Source organism: Antedon mediterranea, chromosome 4 (genome assembly GCF_964355755.1).
Source record: "Antedon mediterranea chromosome 4, ecAntMedi1.1, whole genome shotgun sequence".
NCBI classification, from domain to species: Eukaryota; Metazoa; Echinodermata; class Crinoidea; order Comatulida; family Antedonidae; genus Antedon; species Antedon mediterranea.
Window position 1 is genome coordinate 2,323,527 of NC_092673.1, and position 12,811 is coordinate 2,336,337.

At 30.3% G+C, this 12,811-nt stretch overlaps 1 protein-coding gene across 4 annotated transcripts in view; it reads left to right on the forward strand.

The window, feature by feature from the left end:
• LOC140046202 (C-terminal-binding protein 1-like) overlaps window positions 1-12,811 on the forward strand; it is a 72,555-nt gene that overhangs the window by 36,841 nt on the left and 22,903 nt on the right. For 3 of the 4 annotated variants that reach the window (XM_072090762.1, XM_072090761.1, XM_072090765.1), the window contains exons 3-4: window positions 6,398-6,578; window positions 11,456-11,542. In XM_072090762.1, the coding sequence (XP_071946863.1) occupies window positions 6,398-6,578; window positions 11,456-11,542 (268 nt within the window). The remainder of the gene's footprint in view (window positions 1-6,397; window positions 6,579-11,455; window positions 11,543-12,811) is intronic. The other variant, XM_072090764.1, reaches the window with a different exon arrangement.

Here is a 12,811-nt window from a genome sequence, read left to right on the forward strand (position 1 = left end):
AGGAATTCTTCAAGCTTAGGCTATTCAATAATGAAAAGGCTGGTTAGCAAATTAAAATGTGTTTTCCTGTTATTTAGGTACTTCAGTCTAGGCTGTATATCACTACACATTCAATTCACAGTAACATTCCGGAAGTCTTCAACTTAAAGGAAATGCGTTGTCCTAGAATAATAATTACTCTTTTTTCCTTATAATTTAAAAACTTTTTCCGAGGTCACCAGGAGATTCAAAGGGTGTGTAAACACTCCAGACAATATCTTTATATTATTGTTATAGTTTTTTCCAGGGTCTTGTGAAAGACCTCTTTTTTTCAATAGGTAGGCTACCCTGGTAAAATTTAGGATAAATGTATAGTTTACCATTATACACTGGTATTGTTTGTTAGTACCTACTTATTCACATTTTGATAATCTAGATTTTTGAAATTAAAATATAGGTTATAACTTATGGTTTTCTTGTTTATAGAAGTCTGCTGTTCTGGAAGTATTTTTCAATTATTCCCTATATTAAATGATATAAAGTGCTTTAACCATTTAGTCTCTGTCTTAACCACTGCTATAGACAGATCACTTTATTGAGCTCTCATTAAAAAAAAAACTGGAAATTTAAACATCCATTTATAACAAAAATGCTATTTGTATCCAAAATCATACAATGTCTTTAAAATACAAATATTCTGTAAACAAATATTGAAATTAACGGTTTTGTAGAATAAAAGGAGGAAAGATTTCATACGACTCATCTTTACCTTTTTAATATAACCTGTGTAGGAATTGGCAATCACGAATACCATAAGAGTAAATCAACAGAGCGAAACAAATAACTGGGCATGCCTACAAACCATTCTGCGTTGTGATAACTTCTTTAGTGAATTATACTTTCCCAGTAATTTTTATATATTTACATTAAGGATGTTCAAAGGTCAAATTTAAAGTTATTTTTAGCTCCCATTATCGGGTCAGTAACTAAACTGGTTACACTAGCCCGCCATGGGTTTTACTGATCATTGGTCAGCTGACCAACCTGAACTAAACCAAACACTGGTGTTGATATTTAGGCGTCTGTTCCCATTGAGCAAATAAAACATTACTGTTAAAAAGTCATGTGCAAATAAACAATAGAGTCTGGTAGCATGCCATAAAAAGTCTATTCTTCCCCTAATCCTAACCTGCCAGTCAACTGTATTCTGAAAATTTGAACCTTATAATATCAATTAGATGGTAGATGATGTATTGCTTAATTTGCACTAAAAGCTTTATTGACACTTGCCAAAGATTTATTGATGCTACTAAAAAATTAAAAAAGTAGTAATCGAAATCGAGGAAAAATTTAAGGTGTCTGTAAAAATAACTCAACAGAAATTAATCAACTATAGTTTGATCATTTTAGAGATTCGAAAAAAACAGATGGGTTTCTTTTAATATTAAGCTATGTTCACACTTGTGTGCCATGGCGGGATAAAAATCAAGGGTGCATTGCTTTAAATTTGGTTCCCACTTAAACACAATGATATAGACACAACGCAAGTGAATTGACCAATCACAAGAGACAGTTTGGATGATCCATTGCATCGTGATTGGTCAAATTACTTGTGGCGCGCTTACGTCCTTGTGTTGCATCCAAGAAGGAACCAATTTGATTTATTTATTTATATCAACAATATTTTACGAGGGTGGTTCATCCAGCCGAAGCTGGGACATTAGGGACCTTCACAAAACGACATACAGGTAAACATGTAACAATAAAAATTAAAACTAAATCTTGAGTGTAAACGGTTCCTAAATGCTACACCTATGTCCCACAATTTTTTATTTGACCGTTATACTGGAATTTGTGCTCAATATAAAAGTAGTTTTACAATACTGTCTCTGCTGTTACCCCGTCCACCGCCCCTCACAAAATGTTTGCTGTGGTTTTATTTTGTCTAAGAAGGCGGATAATTATTTTTAATATAAGTACGTATAAAATGGTAAACATTTTAAAATTATGTATATCCAATGAATATAAATATATAACATGATTAAATATAGATGATCTTGTCCTACCACGTCAAATACAAAGTATGATGCACCATTATTACAAATGAAATCATTAATGTATAAATAGATAAATAACATATGTTATTTGAAATATTCTCCCATATGTTCAAAATGTAAAAAATATATTGAGATTTCAAACAGAGAGTTATTGCTATTATTGTTAGTTTGTATGAATTGGGTAATTAGTTAATTACCCATCCTAAAAGTCTTAATTACTCAACTAATTTGTTTATCAATCGCTTGTTTTCGTAAACGTACCAAACTTGTGCTATTATTTAGTTCAATACGTAATAAAGGCATAATTTTGTCCCAAGAAATCCATCAAAGTATTTACAATCTTAGCCTTAGGGATCTCCTCAGTATTATGTCAGCTTTCGGTCATACTTTCATCAATCATCGAGTCCATCCCTAACTGCTTATGTACTGCTTGTACAATGTGAGGTACCTATACTATCGTTGAAATAGATACAAACACTTTGATTGAGTGTCGAGCATTATGGTCGTTTTATGCCGCTAGCAATTTGTTGGCCGCGGTAAAGTGTTACTACAGTACTAAGTAAACTAATAGCTGACACTATTCTTGTTGTCGTTGATTATTACCGTATTATCTAATAACCATCATATTTGACATATCCTTCTTCATAATCAACTTAATTTGACAGCATAACAAACTATCTTTTTTTGTCATCCTTGTTTTTGTTGATTTGTGTTTTAGATGAATTTATGAGTCCTTTTTCCAATAAATGATAATCACTTACTAGTTAGTTCATTGAGCATCCTTTACGCAACATACAATTTGAAAATAAATAACTTATTAATTTATAAGTACTGATTGTTTTGTATCATTAATGTTTTATTATAATGTACAAATTACCTGTGGAAACATTTTTTAAATAAATGTCATTTAAATTATAAGAAAATTCACTTAAATAATACTTTTACAAAATTAATTTTTAAAAGATAACTTAATCCTAATAATAGTAAACGCATTCATTTTGAGTTCATTATTCTCTTGTACATTAAATCAATTTCTTTGTCATTTAAAGAATTTAATTAAATAATTAGCATAACCATACAAGCCTGTACATTGACCTTTGACCTCTTAATTCATTTCAATCAATAAATTGTCATCCCATGGGGCATTGCAACTATTATTGTAGACTCGTTTACATGTTAAATAGATATAATCATTCTTCTATATGATGCTTTAAGTTCATACAGTATCTTAAAGATAGCATACTAATGCTCTGTCTACACTATCAAAATTTATGTGACAAAAAAATGAACATATACACAACAACAACATAAATATATGGACATTTTTATATATACATATATACATTCATATACATATCACTACCATATTTGGGCACTTTTTTGTCAAACTGTAGACAGAGCTTAAAGACACCTTCCCTACGTTTTTTAGATCTATTTTAAGATCACAAACTATATTTAATGAAAAAATAATACTATATGGTCCTATTGCAATAACTTTTTTCGTCTTTAAATGGTTAAAAATGTGAAAAATAAGTCGATTCTAATCATTATAGCGGCCCGCTATAAATCCCAAAATGCATTGCGCGCGGATTGATATTTCTGTTTTTCTTCTGTAATTCACCCACTTTTCGATCGATCGTGAGGCCAAAACAAATGGAAGACTCCTAACTTTTCAGCGAAAATACCGGTTTTCCCCAATTTGTATCAACGGAGTCTGGCAAAAATAGAAAGACAATGCAGCAGCTATACAACGTCAGGCCAGGTATATAGCTAGCGTACGATGTTCGTACGTTACCGATGTTTACCAGCTAGGCCTACAAAACTAAGCCTGACTAGGCTAGGCCTAAAGACCGTCCACGAGAGGTCAGTCGCCGTGAGCTACTTAGGTAGTGCATTGTTTCTCACTTTTTATCATAATTTACCATAAAACGTACATTTAAGACAAGGAATGACCTGGTTTAATGTTTTTAAAGTAATATATATGTATTATTTTTACAAAACGTCACAAATTGTAGGGAAGGTGTCTTTAATAACTCGGATAAGCCTATTCTTGACTTAAGCCCATCCATTATTAAACCCTTCTCCAAAAGCATATGGAACATTTCAGCATTAAGATCTAGATTTTAGTGTCAAATACTGTAAGATTGGTTTCCACATATAGTAAACTTTTTGATAAATATAGAAATGATGATATATATGTAGTTCTTTGTTAGTAAATGAAATGCATACTAGTAATGTATAACATATCGTACCATACTTTTTCACCAAAGAATATTCATTTATTAGAATAGAATTTAAAATTAAATTAATACCTTTTAAGAAAGAATAAGAAATAATGTAAATAGAGGTTTTGTCAACTTTCCCAAAACCTTTGGTTTGCCAAAAATGAAAATCTAGTTTTTGGGAGAGTATGGTTTATGGAGAGTCGACTGATACTACTTAATCTATAATGAAAAGGACCCAAAAATGGTAACGATATTCACCTCGTCAACCTACAGCCAACTTGTTAAGTAGTATACCAAAAAGGGTAACGATATTTACCTCATCAACCTACAGCCAACTGGTTAGGTATACCAGTAAGGGTAACAATATTCACCTCGTCAACCTACAGCCAACTGGTTAGGTATACCAATAAGGGTAACAATATTCACCTTGTCAGTCTACAGCCAACTGGTTAAAAGTATACCAAAAAGGGTAACAATATTTACCTCGTCAGCCTACAGCCAACTGGTTAAGTATACTGCATTATGAATGCCTTGTCATCCCAAATATTGCACGTTGTTTTTTCTTTATGCTTTGTATGACAAACCCCAATGTTGCGTCTTGTATGAGAATGGTTTATGGCATGTGTTATTATCTTATAATGTTGCATCTTTTAGTTTATTGAAGACAAGAGATATTTCAGTGATTTATTCATTTTTTTTTTTTTTTTTAAGGAGGCGGTAGGGAAAGGAATTAGATTTCAAATTAAAATTTTTTATTGAAATATGTTTTTTATTTGTATTTTTAAAACATTTTTTGATGGAAATTTAAAGGTGTATTTAAAAAAATGACCATAATTAAACTGATATATAATAATTAGTAACAATAATTAGCACTGTATGTATAGCAAGTATTAAATATCCTTATAATGTTTAAAGCTTATTTTAACAAGATGTTTATACATTTGAATTATTAATATTTAATGAGAATCTTTTTAAACAATCATTTATTAAACAACATGTTTTGAATTATACTTTTAAATTCACGATAAACCAATTTATACGTATTATATTATTAATTATATGAAGACCGATCATTTATGTTAATTTGTATTTGGCGTTCTATAAATTTTATTCAGTTGTTAAAGATAGGTAGTTTTATCTGCCATGTTTGAGTTTGATTAAATTAGTTTTCTGGCTTTTCCTTCGATAATTTACAATGTCAATTTCGATTTGTAATGTGTAACAGCTCATATTTAAGTGAGTTGGGGAAGGAAAAGTAGAAATATGTGAAAGGAAGGAAGATATGAATGAAACTAGGCATAGATTGTTGGTTGTTGGTCCCGTGAGTGTTTGGTAGAGCCAACTCATAGGTTATTTTCTCAAACCAGTTGCAAAGCTTATTACGATCATGTTACTCTAAGTGAGGATTTTTACCGTAGTTTTTAAGCGACTTTGCTGGATACATAATTCATGTTGTAAACATTGTAAGAGGTAACATTTTGGTTATTATTATGTTTGGAAAGTTATTACTGCAAAGGAAGGAAGAGTGATTCAGATTGGGACTATATCGACAGTACTCATGCCAAATTTATTCTTAGGCTATCTATCGCGGTGTACATGCAGCTAAAATACATATTATAATGGTGTTCACGTTCTGATTATTATGTATATTATTTCTGGGATGTTTTATGTTGGATTTGGTTTACTTGGCATAAGCCTGTTAGTTACATTCCCTGTGGTTTTATAATATAATTCAGTAACATTTAGTTTCTCCAATAGCATTGTGGGTAATATATTATTTTCCCATTTTTTGTGGATGTTGTTATTGATTTAAGCTTAAATATTCTAATAATTGGTGTATACAATGGTATTAAATATTAATTTAACATTTATTTGTATTATATACTATTTGTTAAACTTTTTGAATATAAAACTCTATTTTGATATTAAATGTCTATAATTTTGAACATTAAATAAATAAGATAAATACCGATTAAATGGTCAGTTTATAAACACCGTCCCTTTCCTAGAACAAAGAATAACTAATTTATATCTCGTGTAATTTAATTCATATTATTTTGTAAATATTTAACAAATATTAATTATTTTCTTCTTTTCTTTCCCTCCATTTTTTATTTCTTCCTTGCTTCGTATTAGTTACGTATTTGTAGTTGCCATTTCTCTGGTGGTGAGAAAAAAGAAGGCGATATCCCAGTGCCGGACCCACAAGTGGACACGCCTATCTCAATCGACATTAGCTCCTACGTGAGGCCTCGTTCCCCTATGGATAAGAGGAAACCAAAAAGGCCCAGGATGTCTGTTGATCGAATCGCTGAAGGTATGTACATGTAGTTTAAGCTTAGTTCCGCAACATAATGGTGTACGCTCTTGAAATTGACCAATCACAAGCGACACTTGGATGATTTGTCTCTTCGTGATTGGTCAACTTACGTTTTGATATCTGTGTACCCTGTTGAGATGCAGGAAACATAGTGTGTTTCATTGAGTGAGGGGAAGTGTACAACCAAAGCATGTGATGTTGAATTGTGGCAGAAAAGGCCTTGTATTCCATTGCACAGATTATGAAATGTCAATAGATTACATAGAAATTCATCATTGTATACGATTATTGATCTTGACTAATATTTATTGTTTATATTAATAGCATGCAGATACAACTAAATTGTTAACAATTAATTAATTTTTTTTGGATTTGGTATTTATTTTATAAACTGCAAATAGAATATTAAAACTTATACTAACATAGATTTTCATTTTCAATTATTTTGCAATAATTTTGTAGAAATTCTTTGATAGTTGAAAACTCTTCAACAAAATAACAACAAATTTGTTTATTTGCCATGAGATATTGTGTGTATAAGTACTGTAAATTCATTTATTTATTTATTTATTTATTAACAATATTTAACCAGGGTGACCCAATCAGTCAAAAAGACTGGTCTCCCTTAAACAGAGCACCCTATTATATCGTAGCTTTTGAAGCATTCTTTATAAGGTTGTAACGACATCTAAAAGCTTCTTAAATACACACCGAGAAAGATTTCTTTAGCGGAAACGTTTAGCAGTAAGACATGATATCATTGATTTTCCGTAGTGCTGTACAATCACATGGCTTTCTTTGACCTCATTATTGATCTAAACTTTAAACGGTTGATAAGACATTTTACAAGTATATTTCCACACTTGAGTATAATAATGCAACCCCCCATCAATTCAGGCATAAGATTCAAGGGTATTATTCTGATGTGCAAAGATACGCTCCTTAAAATCCGTCCACCCGGCCTAATTTTAAGACATGCACCTCCCATCTATAAGCTTCTATCCATTTTTCATTTTGATAATCTTGATTTGTTATATAAATATTTATTGCTTTTTATTAGTAAGAAGTTGTATTCTGTTTTTAAACATTTTCTTGTATCAGTCATGATGTGTGCAATAAAGAAATTACTTCATATTAATATACAAACTGGAAAATTCTAGAATTTATGTTTGTACAGATGTATACTAACTGCTAATAATGTATAATTGAATGTTGCCCAGATATTCTTTACTCTGAAACATAATCTAACACTTCCTTCCCTTTCCAGTAGGTCAATTGTCTTGTCTTCATCGTTGTTCTTTATTACATAGTTTTATTAATGTCGAATAAATTTACGTTTATTCATCAATAACTATGTATGATAGGGTTAATTACCTCCGGTATAACTATAAATACCTAAGGCCTATTGTTGGTAGTGACAACCATAGCTATGTTGTGGGAGCACTAATGAAGAAATAGTGTCCTGGAAAAAGGCCAAAATCATGCTCAGCAGAAGGCCTTATTAAACTGGAGTGCAACCACCATCATTTAACATTTAATTATAAAATAATACAACCAGTCTTACATACTTTACTGTTAGTTTTTCATAAGATAACACATAACCCAGTTCATTTCATTGGATGCCCACTTGTGGATTGTTCGAGAGTGAGTAGGCTTCTATCTGACGCAAGTTTGTGATCAAAACTCCCGAATACTGTAATTACAAGCTAGACTTCCCACTTCCAAATACATAAACTTAGCCAAGATTATTTTAATCACGTATTTAGCTGAATTATGTCTTGGCAAGCCATGGTTACACTCACACAAAGTATTTAATTTATAACAGCCCACTGACATAATGATGATAACTGTGCATATTAAAGTTAATCCGACTTTAATCATTCTTTCTAGCCATTGAAAAATCCACCAAGTTTTCTACATTAAGATTGGCTATCTTTAATATAGGATGTCAACTAGCTATATCACTATTTTTATGGCCATATTCATAATTATAGTCGACTTTATCATTATTGTCATGTTTTTGTCATCTTCATCACTTGTCTTTAATCATCACAATCATCATTTGCATCTTTCAAATAATAAATTTAAACTCAAGTTTAAGAAATAAATATTGTTATGTTATAGAGACTGGACTCGATAAGTATCTTACTTTTTTTTAGCTCCTTCCTATGTTAATGTTGTTACTATTGTTTTATCAGAAAAAAGAAAGGAAATAAATTTGAATTTAATTGTAAATTTATCAAAATGATAAACAGATTGAGAATATTTTTTGAAATCATTAATTCTACAAATTGTCAAATTTCCTACATTGCAAAAAAAAAACAGTTTATGAAACTAGATCAGTTGAGAAGAATCGTGTTAAAAATGTTGATATTTCTAAAAAGAAAAAAATTTGTGGTTATTTTTGGTCTGTAGTTAATTAGGCGTAAATACATCGGAATGTTAAAGTTTATATTTCGGACTGAATTCATTTTTGAGATGACACTTTAGCTTAACATCACGATGAACAATGTTCAATTGTTCGTCAGTTTTATTTAAAATTCATTGTCAGAAAAAAAAAAACGCATCCTTGACGCAATAATAACAAAATGCTAACAATACTTAGTATAATAAGAATAACAACATCTCAGTGAGATCAATTTTAAATGTCACTTGACGTGAACGGATTAATCGTACAAAGTGATGAATTGACAGAAAACTCGGGTTTAGCATCTTGAAGGGGGTATTCAGTGACAATTATGCGGATCCGGTTTGAGCAATAAGTACAAAATAACTACCGGGAGATGTTTATAGCTTATGTTTTATTAAATGTTCTTTATGAGTAGGTATGTGGGGTTTTTTTGGTTTAATTTTAGGCATAATTACTGAGAATTCACAGAATAAATGTATTATTAATGATATTTGTCAAAATACTTGATAAGCATACTTAAAGTTACTTGATTGATTAGTTCATAAAGTTATTTTGGACTCTGCCTTTTTTAAAGTGTGAGTTGAACGCATCAGAAACAAGTTATGGTGGTTTGTGCCATTAACTTAAGTTCAATATTTGAAACAAAAGATAATAAAAAATGAAATGAATTCTTCTGAATTATATTTAAGGAAAACAAGATTTTCATCATCGAAAATTCTAGCCTTGATTTTTGTTATTTTTCTATAATGTCTATTTTAGGAATATCATTTTTTTATTTCTAATTGCTTGACATAAAAATTTTTTCATTGAGCAACTTTTTTTTTCATTGAGCAACTTTTTTTAAAAGTAAAAATAAAAAAAAAAACAGTGTAAATACATAAAACACGCTATGATATTAAGATTTAAGTTAAAGATGAAAAAATTATTTGTTAATCGGATTATCAATCATTTTGAGATGTTCTTATACTTTCATTTCCGGTAGATTTTATTCACACAGATTATAAATGTGTATTAGCTTTTGCAGAATGCGATATTGTCGTCTTGTGAAGTAGTCCGCTGACTGATAGATAGCTACAGAATATAAGATTGATTATTTAAGATTTTGATGTTTTTTCTCCTTATGTGTGCTAAGCTAGTTCTATTTTTTGTCTATTTTTGTATATCTGACTTTACATATTTTAACACAGTTCATGTGAATCCTATGACCTTAGCCTGGATACATATTTCCAAATGGGTAGAATTTAGAAAGAAACCAGGGCTGGAAATGTTTACTTAAGTAAGGTAGGTTAGTGTTTAATTAAGTGAAAACTGATGCTTTTTTTATAAAGTCATTTTTGTCTTATGAAATGAACTTTTTGTACTGATACTACTGTAACCCTCCTTCCAAATTGTATAGTTGTAGTATTATATCATAACAATACTTGATGGATATTTATTAGTAAAATGTGATTTATTGATATTAGATAATAATCCGATTCTCTGTAAAGTTATTGTAATTATATTGTTATTCCTAAGCCTACTTCTGTTTATGAGTACCATTTAGTGTCATCTGATTAACTTTTTAATAAATGAGAATTTCTTAAGAATAATAGGATAGAGTTTTTTAAGAAATGAAATATTTTCTTTGGTTATTAATTACCAATAACAATCAATCAACCAATTAAAACCAAAATCTGTCTTTACTGACGACAGAGCTAATACATTTTATTTACGTTTAAACTTGGTCACATCTGACACACAGACATTAAAATCACTAGTGGGATGTTGCCCTACAAATATATCACAAATATGCCATATAACGATAGTTAAATATTTAATAGTTTTTACTTAAAATGTGGCTAAGTGATAACAGCCCGTGCTTGCGTATGAACAGCATGTTTTTACACTATACTAGTTTGCCAATGAAATTTTAATAGTGTGTTGTGTATTCTACACACCGTTGTGATGGATGCTAACTTGTTTGTAAACGCTGGAAGTTGTCAACAAATGCCATAGTTAATTATTCAATACTGGCCTAGTTTAAATACGGTTATAAGTTTACTGTTCTTAATACTATTTAGTAGGTTCTGTTCCATCTAAAAAAGAAAATAAATCAAGATTTTTATAATATTTTAAGTAAAAACTTGATAGTTAAAAAACAATTTATCGTTACTTTTTTTTTAAATAATGTAAATTTTTCTTCATTTGCTTGAGAAAATTTAGACTAATATACTTAATAGTATTTGTGCACAAAATCATTTTTTAGTCCTAACTTTTGAACATACTTTTAGTTATTTTATGTTTTTCCTAGTGCAGTGTATTAAAGTCATAAATACTTTCTGGTCAGTCCTGGACGTATTGCTTTATAAATCATATTTTTGCCTTATTTCTAGTTATTTGTTTGACAAGCGCATTTCCCCGATTGTAATAATTACCAAATGATTTCATTCTTTGAACTTTGACCTCTATGACAATTATCCAACAGAAAACCTTGCCTTACGAATGAAATCACCGAGTGAACTAGCCAGAATTTTTGGAGGCGGTAGTTGGGGCGTTAAGACGGTCCAAGACAGTAAGTTTGATCTTTGCAACCGCTCTGCTAGCCCAAATGTTATGTTGTAGCGCATCCGTCGAGATAATTTTCTAGTTTTTTTGTCATGAATATCATTTATAATTTTGCATCCTTTTTTATTTTTGCCATGTTTTAAATTTATTTATCTTCAGTTGCATTCAGTAGTGTTGTTTGTTGTATTTTGTTAAATTTTTTTTTAAATAAAAATTAATAAAAATGCATGATGAAAATAGTTTATTTACTTCAAATCTCTAAAGTACGATCGGTTTTGAAAATATTACTATTGATTGAATTTTTTTATAAGCCTTGCTAAAAATTATTTCACTGAAGAAAAGACAATAAAGTAATCAATAAAAATTATAAATTTCTTTTGAAGTATATAGTGTCCATTTAAAATAAATTAATATTGCATTGCATGAGAACGTGGTTGTTGTATGGCATGTTTGTATGAATAATTGTTGTTAGTTTAGAGTTGTTGTAAATTCTTTTATTGATATTAATTATTTATTAATTATTTATTTTTTATACTGGGTAGCCTCTTCAGTCTAAGACTGTTCTCCCAGAGGGCCCAGTGTATATGATGAGTTTGTGACAGTGGCTGTGTGTGAACTTGTACACCGGGGTAACCCCCTACACGTCTCGAAAGATGTACTAGGTTCTTAAAATAATGGTAGGCTAAAACACAATGTTTAGTGTAAATCTTGATCCAATTTTGTGTTTGGAGAGAGGGGCTTAGACCCTAGAACTGATAACGTTAGGATGAAACCACTGGGTAGGTTTAATGCACTTTTCTTTCCGTAAGTAAAACAGATTTGTCATCGGTAAAGCCTTTCTACCAGTTTGTCACGTTGCCAATATCAAATTTGGCTTCAATTTTGGTTTTACTTTGTTCGATTTTGTAGTCGGAATAATCTAGAAAAATATATTTAGAAAGTTTCCCTGATGCTTAAAACATCTGGGTTCAAGTCTAATGATTTAACAATGATAATGGTAGATTTTTAAAGGCATGATTAGGAATATTTCAACCACTGAAAATGACCAGACTACTATAATTGCATAGGAAACAACCAGATTTACAAAAATGGAAACCACATTTATCACAAGATTGTTTGAGATCTCTTAACAAGGAGAAGATCCAGCAGTAGCATTGGGGGTGAGGGCCTTTCGATTTAAGGTAAAACAACTAATTAAATGATATCTAGTTCTGAAAGACTATTATAAATAATGTTAGTGCTTCCCGTTTAAAGAAATCCGCCCCTGTTACCGGTA